Source organism: Eleutherodactylus coqui, chromosome 12 (genome assembly GCF_035609145.1).
Source record: "Eleutherodactylus coqui strain aEleCoq1 chromosome 12, aEleCoq1.hap1, whole genome shotgun sequence".
Classification (NCBI taxonomy): domain Eukaryota; kingdom Metazoa; phylum Chordata; class Amphibia; order Anura; family Eleutherodactylidae; genus Eleutherodactylus; species Eleutherodactylus coqui.
The window spans coordinates 124,333,897-124,354,800 of NC_089848.1; the positions used below are offsets into that span (position 1 = coordinate 124,333,897).

The following is a 20,904-nucleotide window of genomic DNA, read 5'->3' on the forward strand; positions in this document are numbered from 1 at the left end:
TCGGGGGCCATGTGCCTCTTGTCACCTAGGCTGAGTAATTTCAGCACGACCTGCTGACGCTTGCCCACCACTGTGCTGCCGCGCCACGCCACACTGACTGCTGGCGACGTGCTGCTCACATTTCTTAATTGAGAGTAGAGGTTGCGTAGGAGGAAGAGGAGGGGGAGGGTTTAGAGGAGGTGGCATAGACCGCCGCAGATACCAGAACCGAGGAAGGACTCACAATTCTGGGTGTGGGTAGGATGTATGAGGTCCCACGCTCTGATTCGGTCCCAGCCTCCACCAAATTCACCCAATGTGCCGTCAGGGAGATATAGTGGCCCTGTCCGCCAGTACTTGTCCACGTGTCCGTGGTTAAGTGGACCTTGGCAGTAACCGCGTTGGTGAGGGCACGATTGATGTTGCGGGAGATGGGCTGGTGTAGGACTCGGACGGCACACGGGGAAAAATAGTGGAGACTGGGGGCCGAGTAGCGTGGGACCGCCGCCGTCATCATGTTTTTAAAAGCCTCCGTTTCCACAAGCCTGTACGGCAGCATCTCAAGGCTAATTAATTTGGCAATGTGCACGTTTAATGCTTGAGGGTGCGGGTGCTTGGCGGCGTATTTGCAGTTGCGCTAGCGACAGCTGGATGCTGCGCTGAGAGACATTGCTGTATGGGGCCGAGGACTGTGGAGGTGAGGGTGTGGGTGCTGGCCGGGAGGCGCTCGTGCCTGTGTACTGAGAGGGGGGTTGGATCTGAGTGGCAGTTTGGGGCACAGCGAGAGAGGCAGTGGTGCGATCCGGAGGCGGTGAACGGCCTTCGTCCCACCTTGTGGGGTGCTTGGCCATCATATGCCTGTGCATGCTGGTGAGGCTGGTACTGGTGGCTCCCCGGCTCATCTTGGCGTGACACAGGTTCTACACCACTGTTCGTCGGTCGTCGGCGCTCTCACTGAAAAACATCCACACCTTTGAAGACCTAGGCCTCTGCAGGGTGGCTTGGCGTGAGGGGGTGCTTTGGGAAACAGTTGGGGGAGTCTTCGCTCTGGCCCTGCCTCTACCCCTGGCCACCCCACTGCCTCTTCCAACCTGTCCTGCTGCTGCACTTGTCTTCCCCTCTGAAGACCTCTCCTCAGTTGGCGTAGCGAACCAGGTGGGGTCAGTCACCTCATCGTCCAGCGTCTCGTCCTCCGAATCCTCTGTGCGCTCCTCCCTCGGACTTACTGCCCTTACTACTACCTCACAGATAGACAACTGTGTCTCATCATCATCGACCTCCTCACCCACTGAAACCTTTTGAGACAGTTGCCGGAAGTCCCCAGCCTCATTACCCGGACCCCGGGAACTTTCCAAAGGTTGGGCATGGGTCACGACAAAGTCAGGTGAGAGAGGAACCATTTTTTGCCAATCAAGGCAGGGGCCCGAGAACAGTTCCTGGGAGTCTGTCTGCTCATCAGAATGTGTCATTTTCATGGAGTGAAGAGGCTGGGAGGAAAGAGGAGCAGCAGTAAGAGGATTCAGAGTTGCAGCAGTGGACGGCCTAGAAGACTGGGTGGTCGATACATTGCTGGATGCATTTTCTGCCATCTACGACAGGACCTGCTCACACTGCTCAGTTTGTAATAAAGGTCTACCACGTGGACCCAAAAATTGTGATATGAAACAGGGGACCCCAGAAACTTTCCTCTCTCCTAATCCCGCAGCAGCCGGCTGCGATTCACCTGGACCAGGAACTCGGCCTGTGCCCACACCCTCATTTGGACCTCCGCGTCCTCGCCCTCGTCCACGGTCACGTCCTCTCGGCCTACCCCTACCCCTCAGCATGGTGTATTACGAATAGAGCAGACGCAGAGCAGCCTGAATAATTATGCAATTATTGGCATGCAGTTGGAGGCTGACAGCGGTTTTGTAACGCACACTGCAGTCCCCAAAAACTATACGCTAGACTGCAAAAAGGCCTAGCTGGGTAATAGTGAGCCACTACAACTCCCAGCGGCCACGCAGTCACAGATAGCCCTAAGAAGGAGCTTTTTTTTCACATTTTTTTGAAAAAACAAACAGCCTATATAGCGTGTACATGTCTTTCCCTCTATCAGGGGCTGTCGCCGCACGCTGTGCGTGAAATTGACGGGGCACACAGAGCGGTGAAAAAAAATTAGGCAATTATTGGCCTGCAGTTGGAGGCTGACAGCGGTTATGTAACGCACACTGCAGTCCGAAAAAATTATACACAAGGCTGCAAAAAGACCTAGCTGGGTAATAGTGAGCCACTACCACTCGCAGCGGCCACGCAGTAAAATGCACACGGTCACAGGTAGCCCTAAGAAGGAGTTTTTTTAAATTTTTTTTTTGAAAAAGCAAACAGCCTAGATAGCGTCATGCACACGGTCACAGGTAGCCCAAAGAAGGACCGTTGGGGTACTTGTTGACAGGATTCTACAATACCACTGTCCCTATCTCACCAGCACTGTCCCTATGCTCTGTATAATTGACTGCAGACTGAGAACGCTATAGCCTGCACAGCCCAAGATGGGAAAAAAAACTTGTGTAAAACTGCTCCCACTAGCCCAACAGTAATGCACACGGTCACAGGTAGCCCTAAGAAGGACAGTTGGGGTACTTATTGACAGGATTCTACACTACCACTGTCCCTGCCCAACAGTACTGCCCCTATACTCTGTATAATTGACTGCAGACTGAGAACGCAACAGTCTGCAGAGCCCAAGATGAAAAAAAAAAATGGTGCAAAACTGCTCCCAGCAGCCACAACAGTAATGCACACGGTCAGATGTGGCCCTAAGAAGGACCATTGGGGTTCTTGAAGACGCAAACAGTAGCCCAAGGCCGGCTGCACACGGCCGTGACGGGCTCTGCAGTTGGAATTCTGCGGCGGAGCCCGTCACGGCGTCCCCCAGAGACCCCATACTTACCTGTGGATCCGGCGTCCTGGGTCCCGCATGACACTTCGGCGTGACGCGCCGCAGCGTCATGTGACATGCCGCCATGATTGTAATGGGATTGCAGAAGTGCTGACCCCATTGAAAGCAATGGGAGAACATTGCGATCCTGTGCCACAGCTGTGACAGCTCAGACAGCTGTGGCAGGGGATTCTTTACGTCCCGCAGGGATTCTTTACGTGGCAGTGGTGGATATATATAGTGTGTGTGTGTATATAATATATATAATATATATATAATTTGTTTTCTTTTTTTACACACACCACAGGTGATTTTCAGGGAAGGGCTTATATTTCAAGGCCTTCCTTGAAAATCACTGCAGGGGTTGCAGGAATCCTATTGCGTTCAATGGGGCCGCTGGCAGCAGCCGCGGCCCCATTGGAAGCACTGCTGCACGGACCTGCATTCACGCGTGCTTGTGCATGCTCGTGTAAATGCACCCTAAGGTACGGCTACACGGGGCGGTGCACTTTAGATTTTATGTGCAGACAATCTGCAGCATTTACAATAGCAGCAAAGTGGATGAGATTTAAACAGGTCAGCCCTAAATCCGCATGGAAATTGTCGTGCAGCAGATTTTTACTCTGGACTTCATCCTTTTTTAATGCAGAGGCTGAAAACTACAGCAGATCTGCAATATATCCACAGCGTTTAAACCATTTAGAGCTACGTACATTCACTACATACCTCTAAATAGTACTCTATTTCTGCCTGCTAGTTTATTGAGGGCCAGTTGCACCAACCATGATGTTGATCCCGATTCAGGTAGCTGCGATCAACTGTAAACTAGATTTAATAAAAACACCTAATAAACAGGTAATCAGGACAGCGCCTCTGCCAGAGGTGAGGAATGTTGTTAATAGATATAAATGTACAGGAGAGGGACTCATCTGGCATTAAAGACCCAACCTGGAAGGGTTAGCTGTTATGCCCACAGTCTGAGTTCACCTAAAAGTATGGGGTAGCCATCGACAGAGGTAACACCCTGTCTTGGGGACATCCAGAGGAGAGCAGGTATAGAGAATCCCGAAATATCCCATATCTCGAGCAAAAATAGAGAAGTATTAGTTAAAAAGGTCTTCTGCAGCTTAGGGTGCGACTTCACCAATGTTGTCCCAACCTCCTACATGTAGGGAGGACATGTTGATGACTTGTGCTTGACAAAGGAGTCCCCGTAGCCTCTGAAATATACTTTGCACCTCATCTCCTTATGCATTTGTAACCGTGTGGTTTGTGTGTTTACCAATAAATTGGACTTCACCCAAATCTTTTTTGATTGTACTCCTCCACTATCTGTTCACAACACTGTGTCACCTTGGACCACATGAGGGAGGCATCTATGGGTACTCACCCGGACTCCCTCTTTTTTAAAGTAAGTCTCACTTATTGAAACACGACACTAGTGAAGTTGCAGCCTGTGCACTGGAGAGCCTTTCAACAAATACTTCCTTAAGCAAAACACACTACACTTTTGGATCTAAGATTTGCAAAACTAAGCTCAGGTGATCTGCAATCAAAGGTTCAACTTAGAAAAAATGTACTGTGCATAGTGATTGGTGACTGTAGTCAGGTGATCCAGCATTCAGGGTGATAGTAAAACATGGTCGCTCCCAGCAGCAAACAAGAATGTAATTTCACCACCCAAGAAAACCTTTTCTTAAATTTGTCGGTCAGTTCTTCCAAGGGTTATCACCTTCACCGTACAGCATGTTTACGTAATGGACTAATTGATTTTACAGGCACAAATACTACTTACAGTATGACATATCCTCAGGGTAGGTCATCAACAGTTGGTAGACCAGAGTCCGCAGTGCTTGAACCTGGCCCATTATGCTGTCAGCATTCCTACACACACGGGTCTTAATTGCAAGTGCAGCTCCCAGTGTTGGTGCAAGGTTTTACTACTTGTTCAACGATCACCTCTTGTTGATCACTAATCAAACCATTGGTGCAACTGGCCCTGAATGCATTAAATAGATGGTGTAGTGAGCATAGATTCCTACATGCCACATGGCTCTCAGAGCAACACGTTAAAGAGGTTGTCTCAGAGTTTAAAAAAAATAAATTCCTGCACTGAATCTTCTAAAAAAAAAACAACTAATGTTGCTCACCTGTTTAAGTCTTTGTTTAGTCTTCCTGCAGTGATGACATTTTATACGCAATCACTATCCTCATGCTGGCATCAAAGTTGAAGCCAGTCACATGGATGTCTGCCACATCATCACTGCAGGAAACAAAGAACAGCAGTGATGACCGAACCTTTGGTGCTAGAGCGGTGTGGAATATAACTGGTGAGTAATCTATTTTTTTTTAATGCACAGTATTTTATAACATTTACTGCAGTTTAATTTTTAAAACTCGGTCAACCAATTTAAAGTTTTAGTATCAAAATGACACATTCTTTCTATCGGGTTTATAGCATAGGTTTCTTATATGACTATTCAAATATTAAAATAAATCCTGAAATATTTCCGTTTTCACACTCCCCAGTGAAGCAAACACAATAAGCTGACATTTCCTGTTTTCTGACACTTACTTTTGACCTTTGCTGTGTAGACTGGGAAAGAGTCAGCAGAGCCATTATTATAAGAGAGCTATTATTAGTTTAATGAAAACAAAGGTTTGGTAGGGTGTTAGCCAGTAGAGCAAAATGTGATTGTTCCCAGCAAGAGAATCCATGTAATCATGTAGATATGATACCTTTTAATGGCTAACAAAAATACATGATGTAATAGCGAGCTTTCGTACCAACGCAGGGTACTTCTTCCGGCTTAAATGGATTGGATCTGAAGAGGCATGGATATTTATACACACTTATAACATACATACTTATGACAAGGCACAGATATGGATATATATATATATATATATATATATATATATATATATATACTTATGACAAGGCACGGATATGGATGTGATTGGTTCGCACTTAAAAGGAATTCTGCAACAGCAAACAAACTTTTTTTGTCTAGGCACTGATAGCGGAGTGAAAGTTTTATGGTCCCTGAATTACTGTTGGGGGGTGGGTGGGGGGAGAGGTTGTCAGGCTAGAAATGCTACAAGAGGTACACAAGCATTTTTAGGGTGACTACCCACTACAGTCTTTTTCACTGCGAAATTTGCAGCTTTTTTTTCTGCAGGGGTGTATGGGCTATGGGACTTGTAAAGCTAAAATCGTGATTTTGCGGTAAATCGCCATTTTGCGCGATCACGATTTTAACATTACAAGTCCCATAGACCCCTGCAGAAAAAAAAAACGCTGTGAATTTCGCAGTGACAAAAAACTGTAGTGGGTAGTCACCCTTAACTAGACACTGATAAGGGAGTAAAGGTTTATGGTCCCTGAATTACTGTTGATGGGGGTCTTATCTGTGCAATAAATGTCTCACACCTCCCATTCACACATAAATCCTGGGGAATAATTAAACCCAGTATTCCGCGTGTTAAAGGTTGTTATCCATTTATATTCCCAAAACCATAGAAGAAACCAATCCCATCCATGTCTGTGCCCTGTCATAAATATGTATGTTATAAGTGTGTATAAATATTCATTCCTCTTCAGATCTATTACATTATCGCCTGACGAAGAGCCTGAGAGGCTCACAAGCTCGCTATTACATCATGTATGTTTGTTAGCCAATAAAAGGTCTCATATCTACAAGATCACGTGGTTTCTCTTGATGGAAATAATCACATTAGTTTATGGTCACATTTCTGTCTAAGGGTGCATTCACACGAGCGTATATCGGCTCGGTTTTCACGCCGAGCCGATATACGTTGTCCTCGTGTGCAGAGGGGGGAGGATGGAAGAGCCAGGAGCAGGAACTGAGGCTCCCACCCCCTCTCTGCCTCCTCTCCGCCCCTCTGCACTATTTGCAATGAGAGGAGGCAGGACGGGGGCGGGGCTAAGGTTTGGGAATTAGCCCCGCCCCGTCCCGCCTCTCCCCATTGCAAATAGTGCAGAGGGGCGGAGAGGAGGCAGAGAGGGGGCGGGAGCACAGTTCCTGGCCCTGGCTCTTCCATCCTCCCCCCTCTGCACACGAGGACAACGTATATCGGCTCGGCGTCAAAACCGAGCCGATATACGTTCGTATGAATGCACCCTGAGCCAGATTCAGTGCAGCTCCCATAAAGCACACACCGTCATCCAGGGAATTTAAAGAAATAAAAACCAAATAAGAGCAGCCGTGACGCTGGTGCGAACAGAGCCTTACTCACTTTCATCTTCTCATTTTCATTTCTAGATTTTTACAAAAACAGAAAAACTGTATTACATTGGCCTGCGTTTAGGACTGGATAAAGAATTTAAGTAGGTGCTTAACAGATAAAGCCGCCAATATTTATATTTTTGGTTAATAAATGTTTTATCGGCGATCTACAGTACATAGCTGTTGTATACATGCTTGATGCAGATTGGGAACTGCAAAGGCTTTCTGATCTTTCCCCTATAAGCATGTGTGTTCTGCTCTAATGTTATGCTAACCGCGTTATTTGTCATTAGGTGGATGGACGGCTCTCCAGTTGAATTTGTTGCCTGGGCGTTACGTCAGCCTGACTTTGCCAATAATGATGAGTTTTGCACGCAGATGCGTACAGAGCGGGGTAAACCTATAATGATATTTCTAAGTGAAACATTGTGAGAATTTGCAGCTTGAACAAGTACAGATTCTGCATATTACAGTATGGGAGAAAGGAGAGTTTACTTATACTTCATGTTTTGCAAATCGTATGTCTGAATTAATTGGCACATCCCAATAAGACGGCAAGTAGTACAATATAGGGCGTGCAAATCCGTAGAAAATAAAACCAATGAAAGCAAAGAGAGGCAAATACCGATCAAATACAGATGATGATACTGATTACCTATGATTGCTATTACAGACATCCCTACTAATATTATAAATGCAAAAGTAACTTTATCCGTCTGTTTGTTACCTTTTCACGGCTAAACTGCTGAAGCGATTGTGATTAAATTTGGAAGGGAGGAAGGCATTAAGCTACGTTTTATCCCCAAAGTGTATAGAGTCCTCTAGGGAGCGCGACAAGACAGATTTATCTGGTGATGCGCAGGCGCATGAGTCCCTTGTGGTGCAGAGTGCTAAGGCAGCAGAAATGCAGTCCTAAGCTCTTACTCACAACCTGAAGGTTGCGACTTCCATCCCCGCAAGGTTCAGGTAGCCGGCTCAAGGTTGACTTAGCCTTCCATCCTTCCAAAATCAGTCAAATGAATACCCTTGATGGTGGTGGGAGGCTAATAAATTACCTGAAAACACTACTAATAAAAAAAAAAACATGGCGCTGCGCCATACAGATGTGAATCTCGCTTATGATAAAATTGTTGCTGAGAGCAGCTACAGTCCATGGGTGTCAGGAAGGAGCAGTAACAGTAGGCTACCAGCTTGTCCATGCAACTGGCTGCTCTAGAAATCAATGTTAACCATCTCATGGTGGAGGGAAAAGTGGGTGCACAAATGCGCAGATGTCATTGACGCACGTATATGATTATTAAGCTATCAGGGATACCCAGCCCTGTCTGGTGGGCTTCGACCACAGACACTTTAACATGGATTGAGATTTTAAGGAAAATCTGTGTTGCCCATAGCAACCAATCACAGTGCAGCTTTAAAAATACAAATTCCACGTGAACGAAGTCGCGGGTAACAAGCTACTTTTACAGTATCTTCTTGTAAAACTTGCCATGGCTGGACTCACACCAGTTCCATCACGAGAGCAAGACAACAGAATGCTGCATCCATTGTATGAAAGAAAGAAATGGCGCCGGATAGACTATATTGAGGTCCGTCTCGCTTTTGTTCTGCCCGCGGCATTTAACAAACAAAGAAGCGCAGCATGCTGGGCTATCCTATTCTCTATGTTGTGCCGGATCTGCGGCAGAGGCTCTGAATAGACCCTCAGATGCAGATGTGAACATGGACTATGATAGAATTGTGCTGAGAGTGGCTACAGTCCATGGGTGTCAGGAAGGAGCAGTAACAGTAGGCTACCAGCTTGTCCATGCAACTGGCTGTAAGGAAGATCCTGCTCTAGAAATCAATGTAAAGCAGCTCGCGGCTGAGCCTGCACCCGCTGCACCCTCCTACCCTCCGCACCCTGAAGCTGCGACCCAGGCAGAATAGTAAGCTAGAATATATTAGAGTATGAGCACTTTGTAACTGCACTGCATATTTGTACAGAACTCCTTTAACAAATGCGTCAATACTTTCTATATAATTTTTCATAGGACTTTGGTATGACACAAACTGTGGTTATCGAAGAGCATTCATCTGTGAAAGAACAAATAGTTCCATTAATGCTCCATTAGCCCCCACTGTTCCTGCACCGGACGGTGGATGTCCACCAGATTGGCTTCCATTTGGACAAAAGGTAATTTTCACAGCACAAGTACAATATTATTATTAGCGGGTAATATTGTAGGATATAGAATGTAGAGCACACGGCAATAGGAACTTGTGTATGCAGCCCCACATGTAGGTGATGGTGGGATGCGTTGGGGGATACTGTATTATTGTAGAATTTAAGCAGGGGTATAGTCTAAAGAAAAATTGCCATTATGTTAGGGTCTGAGGCACTGGTGTACATATAGGGGGTGCTGGGGGTGCGGTTGCGACCCGGCCCCTGAGCCCCTGGGGGCCCACGGGGCTTACTTTCCACGACACTGACTGACTGCACTTACTTTCACTATGGTCTCTGCACAGGCAGGCAGCCTCTCCTGCACATCGGTGCTTCCTCCCAGGACCTCCGCTCAGACCCCTCCCCCATCTGGTTCTCCAGCACTGAGATCATCAGAGGGGAGGAGTCTGAGCAGAGGTCCTGGGAGGAAGCACCAATGTGCAGGAGAGGCTGCCTGCTGCGCAGAGACCATAGTGAAAGTAAGTGCAGTCAGTGAGAGGGAACGTCCTCGGTATGATTAAGAGGGGGGAGGGGTGTTCTGTGTGTGATGGGGAGTAGGAGAAACGAGGGGTGTTCTGTGTGATGGGGAGTGGGGGAAACGAGGGGTGTTCTGTGTGATGGTGAGTGGGGGGGACGAGGGGTGTTCTGTGTGATGGGGAGTTGGGGTGAGTGAGGGGGGTTCTGTGTGTGATGGGGAGTGGGGGAAACGAGGGGTGTTCTGTGTGATGGGGAGTGGGGGGCCGAGGGGTGTTCTGTGTGATGGGGAGTTGGGGTGAGTGAGGGGGGTTCTGTGTGATGGGGAGTTGGGGTGAGTGAGGGGGGTTCTGTGTGATGGGGAGTGGGGGTGAGTGAGGGGGGTTCTGAGTGATGGGGAGTGGGGGTGAGTGAGGAGGGTTCTGTGTGTGATGGGGAGTGGGGGTGAGTGAGGGGTGTTCTGTGTGATGGGGAGTGGGGGGGACGAGGGGTGTTCTGTGTGATGGGGAGTTGGGGTGAGTGAGGGGTGTTCTGTGTGATGGGGAGTGGGGGGGACGAGGGGTGTTCTGTGTGATGGGGAGTTGGGGTGAGTGAGGGGGGTTCTGTTGTGATGGGGAGTGGGGGAAACGAGGGGTGTTCTGTGTGATGGGGAGTGGGGGGGACGAGGGGTGTTCTGTGTGATGGGGAGTGGGGGTGAGTGAGGAGGGTTCTGTGTGTGATGGGGAGTGGGGGTGAGTGAGGGGGGTTCTGTGTGATGGGGAGTGGGGGTGAGTGAGGGGGGTTCTGTGTGTGATGGGGAGTGGGGGTGAGTGAGGGGTGTTCTGTGTGATGGGAAGTTGGGGTGAGTGAGGGGGGTTCTGTGTGATGGGGAGTGGGGGTGAGTGAGGGGGGTTCTGTGTGTGATGGGGAGTGGGGGTGAGTGAGGGGTGTTCTGTGTGATGGGGGATGGGGGGCACGAGGGGTGTTCTGTGTGATGGGGAGTTGGGGTGAGTGAGGGGGGTTCTGTGTGTGATGGGGAGTGGGGGAAACGTGGGGTGTTCTGTGTGATGGGGAGTGGGGGGCCGAGGGGTGTTCTGTGTGATGGGGAGTGGGGGTGAGTGAGGGGGGTTCTGTGTGTGATAGGGAGTGCGGGTGAGTGAGGGGTGTTCTGTGTGATGGGGAGTGGGGGGGGACGAGGGGTGTTCTGTGTGATGGGGAGTGGGGGTGAGTGAGGGGGGTTCTGTGTGATCGGGAGTGGGGGTGAGTGAGGGGGGTTCTGCGAGTCGGCACCTGACTTCACTATTAGAGGTATGCTAGAACTGAGCCGCTGTATTGGTGACTAAGGGCCCAATGCCACAGCCGTAAGCGTACAACACTGTGGGGGACCACCAGCAGCTCACACATTTCCCAGGCATGCACGCTGCCGGCAGGGACCACATACGGCTTTGTGTAGCACTGCACATGCACAGGGGGATTCTTTTTTTAATTCCCCACTCTGTTTAGAGTGACAATGCACATGGAAACAATGTAATGTGTATGGGCAGTGTATCATACAAGTGTACAGGGCTCACGTTACTTGGTACGCAGAGAAAGAGAGCATGCTGGGATTACCACGTGTGCATAATACGTGGTGAAAACCTGGTCGTGGACATGAGCCCTAACATGTTATAAAGGTTAGCTCATGCTGTCTCCAATGTATGTGTGCCTGTATGTATGTGTATATAGAATTCTTTTTTTCTTTCTTGGGGAAGCAAAGCGTGCCTTGAGGCTTGTGCTCTGGATGTTTTAAAAATCTAAAACCCCTGATTACTAATGATCCATTGATGGGTCATTAAAAAAAAAACAGTAATGTAGCTAAAAGTGATATACAAGGAGTAGCTGTGAAAAGGAGTGGTGGGTGGACGGGTCTGGAAGGGGGCCCCAAGCTAAACTTTTGCACCCGGGCCCATGAGCCTCTAGCTACGCCCCTGGTCTGAGGAACAGTATAGGTGGTGCCAGCAGCTGCGGTGGGCTGAAAAGCTGAGCCTCGGTTAACCATTTAGCATCATGTTTTGTGGTTGTGCTCATAACTTTACCATGGCTGGATTATGTAAATGGGGACTGTGGTAAAGTATAGCATGACATGGTGATGCAGTGACTGTATAGTAATCGATACCGTTGATGCACAGGCACTGCAGACTAAGGTAATCACAGCACAGTTACTGGATATAGCATCATATCCTACTTGACTCATTCTCTCCTTTTCTTCTCCATTTGTCTCATACCATTATGGCGGCTTCTCTTGAGAACTACGTTGATTCTGCAGCCATTTCAAACTTCTACAGCAACACAAATTCAGTGTCCAAAAACATACAAATATACTGGGAATAAAGCCACCACCAAGGTCCTGATGCACCATGTTGTTGACTAGAGATGACCGAACGTACTCGTCCGAGCTTGATGCTCGTTCGAGTATTAGCGTGTTCGAGATGCTCGTTATTCGAAACGAGCACCACGCGATGTTCGAGTTACTTTCACTTTCGTCTCTGAGACGTTAGCGCGCTTTTCTGGCCAATAGAAAGACAGGGAAGGCATTACAACTTCCCCCTGTGACGTTCAAGCCCTATACCACCCCTCTGCTGTGAGTGGCTGGCGAGATCAGGTGTCACCCGAGTATATAAATCGGCCCCTCCCGCGGCTCGCCACAGATGCACTCTGACAGAGATCAGGGAAAGTGCTGTCTTGCTGGAGTTGCTATAGGGAGAGTGTTAGGAGTTATTTTAAGCTTCAAGAACCCCAACAGTCCTTCTTAGAGCCACATCTGACTGTGTGCAGTACTGTGGAGGCTGCTTTTAGCAGTGTTGCACATTTTTTTTGTATATCAGCCGTGCAGAGCATTGCGTCCAGAGCATTGCGTCCTGCAGTAATTTTACATAGTCCAGGACCAGTAGTGGTGGTGAGCCAGGGACAGTGAAAGACATATACAGTCTATATAGGCAGTGGGCTTTTCCAACAAAATTTGGGAGAAAAAATCTATTTGGGCTGCCTGTGATCGTCCTCAGTGTACTGCGTCTCTGCTGGGGGTAGTTGTCCTAATTCATACGCAGCCAGCTAAGTATTACAGCAGGCTTGCGCAAAATTCTTTCCTGGCTCTGCGTTGCCTCTTACATCACCGCTGTCATCCTGTCCAGAGTGAAACAGTCTGCAGTAATTTTACAAAGTCCAGGGCCAGTAGTGGTGGTGAGCCAGAGACAGTGAAAGACATATACAGTCTATATAGGCAGTGGGCTTTTCCAACAAAATTTGGGGAAAAAATCTATTTGGGCTGCCTGTGACCGTCCTCAGTGTACTGCGTCTCTGCTGGGGGTAGTTGTCCTAATTCATACGCAGCCAGCTAAGTGTTACAGCAGGCTTGCGCAAAATTCTTTCCTGGCTCTGCTGTGCGTTCCGTAAGCGAAGTCAGCCTCTAACCACAGGCCAATAAGCGGCACATTTAATTACAGCATTCTGTTTCTGCACTACTGGTAATACACCATGCTGAGGGGTAGGGGTAGGCCTAGAGGACGTGGACGCGGGCGAGGAAGCGGAGGTCCAAGTCAGGGTGTGGGCACAGGCCGAGCTCCTGATCCAGGTGTATCACAGCCGACTGCTGCGGGATTAGGAGAGAGGCACGTTTCTGGCGTCCCCACATTCATCTCACAATGGGTCCACGCGGTAGACCTTTATTAGAAAATGAACAGTGTGAGCAGGTCCTGTCGTGGATGGCAGAAAGTGCATCCAGCAATCTATCGACCACCCAGAGTTCTGCGCCGTCCACTGCTGCAACTCTGAATCCTCTGGCTGCTGCTCCTCCTTCCTCCCAGCCTCCTCACTCCATAACAGTGACACATTCTGAGGAGCAGGCAGACTCCCAGGAACTGTTCTCGGGCCCCTGCCCAGAATAGGCAGCAATGGTTCCGAATCCTCTCCCACTAGAGGAGTTTGTCGTGACCGATGCCCAACCTTTGGAAAGTTCCCGGTGTCCGGGGGATGAGGCTGGGGACTTCCGGCAACTGTCTCAAGAGCTTTCAGTGGGTGAGGAGGACGATGACGATGAGACACAGTTGTCTATCAGTCAGGTAGTAGTAATTGGAGTAAGTCCAAGGGAGGAGCGCACAGAGGATTCGGAGGAAGAGCAGCAGGATGATGAGGTGACTGACCCCACCTGGTTTGCTATGCCTACAGAGGACAGGTCTTCAGAGGGGGAGGCAAGGGCAGCAGCAGGGCAGGTTGGAAGAGGCAGTGCGGTGGCCAGGGGTAGAGGCAGGGCCAGACCGAATAATCCACCAACTGTTTCCCAAAGCACCCCCTCACGCCATGCCACCCTGCAGAGACCGAGGTGCTCAAAGGTCTGGCAGTTTTTCACTGACAGTGCAGACAACCGACGAACAGTGGTGTGCAACCTTTGTCGCGCCAAGATCACCCGGGGAGCCACCACCGCCAGCCTCACCACCACCAGCATGCGCAGACATATGATGGCCAAGCACCCCACAAGGTGGGACGAAGGCCGTTCACCGCCTCCGGTTTGCACGGCTGGCTCTCCCCCTGTGCCCCAACCTGCCACTGAGATCCAACCCCCCTCTCAGGACACAGGCACTACCGTCTCCCGGCCTGCACCCACACCCTCACCTCCGCTGTTCTCGGCCCCATCCACCAATGTCTCTCAGCGCACCGTCCAGCCGTCGCTAGCACAAGTGTTGGAGCGCAAGCGCAAGTACGCCGCCACGCACCCGCACGCTCAAGCGTTAAACGTGCACATGGCCAAAATTATCAGCCTGGAGATGCTGCCGTATAGGGTTGTGGAAACGGAGGCTTTCAAAGGTATGATGGCGGCGGCGGCCCCGCGCTACTCAGTTCCCAGTCGCCACTATTTTTCCCGATGTGCCGTCCCAGCCCTGCACGACCACGTGTCCCGCAACATTGTACGCACCCTCACCAATGCGGGTACTGCCAAGGTCCACTTAACAACGGACACGTGGACAAGCACAGGCAGGCAGGGCCACTATATCTCCCTGACGGCACATTGGGTGAATTTAGTGGAGGCTGGGACAGAGTCAGAGCCTGGGACCGCTCACGTCCTACCCACCCCCAGAATTGCGGGCCCCAGCTCGGTGGTGGTATCTGCGGCGGTGTATGCTTCCTCCACTAAACCACCCTCCTCCTCCTCCTCCTACGCAACCTCTGTCTCGCAATCAAGATGTGTCAGCAGCAGCACTTCGGCAGCAGCCGGTGTCGCGCGGCGTGGAAGCACAGCGGTGGGCAAGCGTCAGCAGGCTGTGCTGAAACTACTCAGCTTAGGAGATAAGAGGCACACGGTCCACGAACTGCTGCAGGGTCTGACAGAGCAGACCGACCGCTGGCTTGCGCCGCTGAGCCTCCAACCGGGCATGGTCGTGTGTGACAACGGCTGTAACCTAGTGGCGGCTCTGCAGCTCGGCAGCCTCACGCACGTGCCATGCCTGGCCCACGTCTTTAATTTGGTGGTTGAGCGCTTTCTGAAAAGCTACCCACGCTTGTCAGACCTGCTCGGAAAGGTGCGCTGGCTCTGCACACATTTCTGCAAGTCCCACAGGGACGCTGACACCCTGCGCACCCTGCAACATCGGTTTAATCTGCCAGTGCACCGACTGCTGTGCGATGTGCCCACACGGTGGAACTCTACGCTCCACATGTTGGCCAGGCTCTATGAGCAGCGTAGAGCTATAGTGGAATACCAACTCTAACATGGGCGGCGCAGTGGGAGTCAGCCTCCTCAATTCTTTACAGAAGAGTGGGCCTGGTTGGCAGACATCTGCCAGGTCCTTGGAAACTTTGAGGAGTCTACCCAGATGGTGAGCGGCGATGCTGCAATCATTAGCGTCACCATTCCTCTGCTATGCCTCTTGAGAAGTTCCCTGCAAAGCATAAAGGCAGACGCTTTGCGCTCGGAAATAGAGCCGGGGGAAGACAGTATGTCGCTGGATAGTCAGAGCACCCTCCTGTCTATATCTCAGTGCGTTGAGGAGGAGGAGCATGAGGAGGATGAGGAGGAGGGGGAAGAGACAGCTTGGCGCACTGCTGAGGGTACCCATGCTGCTTGCCTGTCATCATTTCAGCGTGTATGGCCTGAGGAGGAGGAGGAGGATCCTGAAAGTGATCTTCCTAGTGAGGACAGCCATGTGTTGCGTACAGGTACCCTGGCACACATGGCTGACTTCATGTTAGGATGCCTTTCTCGTGACCCTCGCGTTACACGCATTCTGGCCACTACGGATTACTGGGTGTACACACTGCTCGACACACGGTATAAGGAGAATCTTTCCACTCTTATACCCGAAGAGGAAAGGGGTTCGAGAGTGATGCTATACCACAGGACCCTGGCGGACAAGCTGATGGTAAAATTCCCATCCGACAGCGCTAGTGGCAGAAGGCGCAGTTCCGAGGGCCAGGTAGCAGGGGAGGCGCGGAGATCAGGCAGCATGTACATACACGCAGGGGAACACTCTCTAAGGCCTCTGACAGCTTTCTGGCTCCCCAGCAAGACTGTGTCACCGCTCCCCAGTCAAGGCTGAGTCGGCGGGAGCACTGTAAAAGGATGGTGAGGGAGTATGTAGCCGATCGCACGACCGTCCTCGGTGACGCCTCTGCCCCCTACAACTACTGGGTGTCGAAGCTGGACACGTGGCCTGAACTCGCGCTGTATGCCCTGGAGGTGCTTGCTTGTCCTGCGGCTAGCGTCTTGTCAGAGAGGGTGTTTAGTGCGGCTGGGGGAATCATCATAGATAAGCGTACCCGCCTGTCAACCGACAGTGCCGACAGGCTTACACTCATCAAGATGAAAAAAGCGTGGATTTCCCCAGACTTCTCTTCTTCACCAGCGGACAGCAGCGATACCTAAACAATACGTAGGCTGCACCCGCGGATGGAAGCATTGTTCTCTATCACCATCAAAAATGTGGACCTTTTAGCTTCATCAATCTGTGTATAATATTCATCCTCCTCCTCCTGCTCCTCCTCCTGAAACCTCACGTAATCACGCCGAACGGGCAATTTTTCTTAGGCCCACAAGGTTCAGTCATATAATTTTTGTAAACAATTTTTATACGTTTCAATGCTCATTAAAGCGTTGAAACTTGCACCTGAACCAATTTTTATTTTAACTGGGCTGCCTCCAGGCCTAGTTACCAATTAAGCCACATTAACCAAAGCGATGAATGGGTTTCACCTGCCCTCTTGGTTGGGCATGGGCAATTTTTCTGAGGTACATTAGTACTGTTGGTACACCAATTTTTTTGGGCCCTCACCTACAGTGTAATCCAATTAATTTTTTGCCCACCTGCATTAAAGCTGACGTTACATCGGCTGTGCTGGGCACTGCAATGGGATATATTTATGTACCGCCGGTGGGTTCCAGGGAGCCACCCATGCTGTCGGTCCACAGGGAGTGGTAACTGCATGTGTCCACTTCTAAAGAACCCCAGTCTGACTGGGGCATGCAGTGTGGGCCAAAACCCACCTGCATTAAACATGACATTACCTCAGCTGTGATGGGCAATGCAATGGGATATATTTATGTACTGCCGGTGGCTCCCTGGCACCTACCCATGCTGCACACGGAGTTGTAATTGCATGTGTCCACTTCTAAAGAACCCCAGTCTGACTGGGGCATGCAGTGTGGGCCGAAGCCCACCTGCATTAAACATGACATTACCTCAGCTGTGCTGGGCACTGCAATGGGATTTATTTATGTATCGCCGGTGGCTTCCTGGCACCCACCCATGCTGTCGGTCCACAGGGACTTCACAATAGGGAGTTGTACCTGCCTGTGTCTATGAATTAAAAACCCCGGTCAGGTTGGGGCATGCAGTGTGGACCGAAGCCCACCTGCATTTAATCTGACGTTAGCTCTGCTATCCAGGGCACTGCAATGGGATACATTTATGTCCAGCCGGTGGGTTCCAGGGAGCCACCCATGCTGTGGGTGCACACGGAATTCCCATTGCGGAGTTGTACCTTCCTGTGACTATTTATAAAAAAACGCGGTCGGACTGGGGCATGCAGACACCTTGACAGAATGAATAGTGTGTGGCACATAGGTTCCCTATTGCTATGCCCACGTGTGCAGCTTCTGATGGCGGTGGCACAGGATTATATTTCTCACTGCTTCTCAATGCTACAGCATTGTGGGCTATCGTCCTGCCCCTTTTAAAGAGGGTCGCTGCCTAGCCGTGCCAACCCTCTGCAGTGTGTGCCTGTGGTTCCTCCTCATGGCAGACACACTTAAAAATAGACATGAGGGTGGCGTGGCAAGAGGGCAGCTGAAGGCTGCGCAGGGACACTTTGGTGTGCGCTGTGGACACTGGGCCGTGCAGGGGGGGGGGGGTTTGGGCAGCATGTAACCCAGGAGAAGTGGCAGCGGAGTGTCATGCAGGCAGTGATTGTGCTTTGTTGGAGGTAGTGTGGTGCTTAGCTAAGGTATGCATTGCTAATGAGGGCTTTTCAGAGGTAAACATTGTTGGGAGGGGGGGGGGGGGCACTCTTGCCGCTATTGTGGCTTAATAGTGGGACCTGGGAACTTGAGATGCAGCCCAACATGTAGCCCCTCGCCTGCCCTATCTGTTGCTGTGTCGTTCCCATCACTTTCTTGAATTGCCCAGATTTTCACAAATGGAAACCTTAGCGAGTATCGGCAAGAATACAAGAATGCTCGGGTCGCCCATTGACTTCAATTGGGTTCGTTATTCGAAACGAACCCTCGAGCATCGCGAAAATTTCGTCCCGAGTAACGAGCACCCGAGCATTTTGGTGCTCGCTCATCTCTATTGTTGACCTAAAACAATACTGTAATTCAGCAGAGGATGAAAGCTGAGGCATTTATCAAATATGTCAAACCTTTTTTAAATTAAAAGCAGAAGTCTGAGGATGTAGAAGAACATGGCTGAGACTGACGTCATGTCTCTTATAGACTGCTGCATATGACCCCATGTCCCTTATAGACTGCTGCATATGACCTCATGTCCCTTATAGACTGCTGCATATGACCTCATGTCCCTTATAGACTGCTGCATATGACATCCTGTCCCTTATAGACTGCTGCATATGACCTCATGTCCCTTATAGACTGCTGCATATGACCTCATGTCCCTTATAGACTGCTGCATATGACATCCTGTTCCTTATAGACTGCTGCATATGACATCCTGTTCCTTATAGACTACTGCATATGACCTCATGTCCATTATAGACTGCTGCATATGACCTCATGTCCCTTATTGACTGCTGCATATGACATCCTGTCCTTTATAGACTGCTGCATATGACCTCATGTCCATTATAGACGGCTGCATATGACCTCATGTCCATTATAGACTGCTGCATATGACCTCATGTCCATTATAGACTGCTGCATATGACCTCATGTCCCTTATTGACTGCTGCATATGATCTCATGTCCCTAATAGACTGCTGCATATGACATACTGTCCTTTATAGACGGCTGCATATGACATCCTGTTCCTTAGACTGCTGCATATGACCTCATGTCCCTTATAGATGGCTGCATATGACCTCATGTCCATTATAGACTGCTGCATATGACCTCATGTCCCTTATAGACTGCTGCATATGACATCCTGTCCCTTATAGACTGCTGCATATGACATCCTGTTCCTTATAGACTGCTGCATATGACATCCTGTTCCTTATAGACTGCTGCATATGACCTCATGTCCCTTATAGACTGCTGCATATGACATCCTGTCTCTTATAGACTGCTGCATATGACCTCATGTCCCTAATAGACTGCTGCACATGACATCCTGTCCCTTATAGTATGCTGCATATGACCTCATGTCCCTTATAGACTGCTGCATATGACATCCTGTCGCTTATAGATGGCTGCATATGACCTCATGTCCATTATAGACTGCTGCATATGACCTAATGTCCCTTATAGACTGCTGCATATGACATCCTGTCCCTTTTAGACTGCTGCATATGACATCCTGTTCCTTATAGACTGCTGCATATGACATCCTGTTCCTTATAGACTGCTGCATATGACCTCATCTCCCTTATAGACTGCTGCATATGACCTCATGTCCCTTATAGACAGCTGCATATAACATCCTGTCTCTTATAGACTGCTGCATATGACCTCATGTCCCTAATAGACTGCTGCATATGACATCCTGTCCCTTATAGTCTGCTGCATATGACCTCATGTCCCTTATAGACTGCTGCATATGACATCCTGTCCCTTATAGATGGCTGCATATGACCTCATCTCCATTATAGACTGCTGCATATGACCTAATGTCCCTTATAGACTGCTGCATATGACATCCTGTTCCTTATAGACTGCTGCATATGACATCCTGTTCCTTATAGACTGCTGCATATGACCTCATCTCCCTTATAGACTGCTGCATATGACCTCATGTCCCTTATAGACAGCTGCATATAACATCCTGTCTCTTATAGACTGCTGCATATGACCTCATGCCCCTAATAGACTGCTGCATATGACATCCTGTCCCTTATAGTCTGCTGCATATGACCTCATGTCCCTTATAGACTGCTGCATGTGACATCCTGTCCCTTATAGATGGCTGCATATGACCTCATGTCCATTATAGACTGCTGCATATGACCTAATGTCCCTTATAGACTGCTGCATATGACATCCTGTTCCTTATAGACTGCTGCATATGACCTCATCTCCCTTATAGACTGCTGCATATGACCTCATGTCTCTTATAGACTGCTGCATATGACCTCATGTCCCTAATAGACTACTGCATATGACATCCTGTCCCTTATAGTCTGCTGCATATGACCTCATGTCCCTTATAGACTGCTGCATATGACCTCATGTCCCTTATAAACTGCTGCATATGACATCCTGTCCCTTATAGTCTGCTGCATATGACCTCATGTCCCTTATAGACTGCTGCATATGACCTCATGTCCCTAATAGACTGCTGCATATGACATCCTGTCCCTTATAGTCTGCTGCATATGACCTCATGTCCCTTATAGACTGCTGCATATGACATCCTGTCCCTTATAGACTGCTGCATATGACCTCATGTCCCTTATAG

The 20,904-nt window shown here is 49.5% G+C and overlaps 1 protein-coding gene across 1 annotated transcript in view; it reads left to right on the top strand.

Moving 5' to 3' along the window:
* The window catches only part of LOC136586588 (macrophage mannose receptor 1-like), a 244,980-nt gene that overhangs the window by 157,755 nt on the left and 66,321 nt on the right, over positions 1-20,904 (top strand). Inside the window, exons 13-15 of the mRNA XM_066584720.1 lie at positions 7,186-7,250; positions 7,443-7,543; positions 9,183-9,325. Of these exons, the coding sequence (XP_066440817.1) occupies positions 7,186-7,250; positions 7,443-7,543; positions 9,183-9,325 (309 nt within the window). The remainder of the gene's footprint in view (positions 1-7,185; positions 7,251-7,442; positions 7,544-9,182; positions 9,326-20,904) is intronic.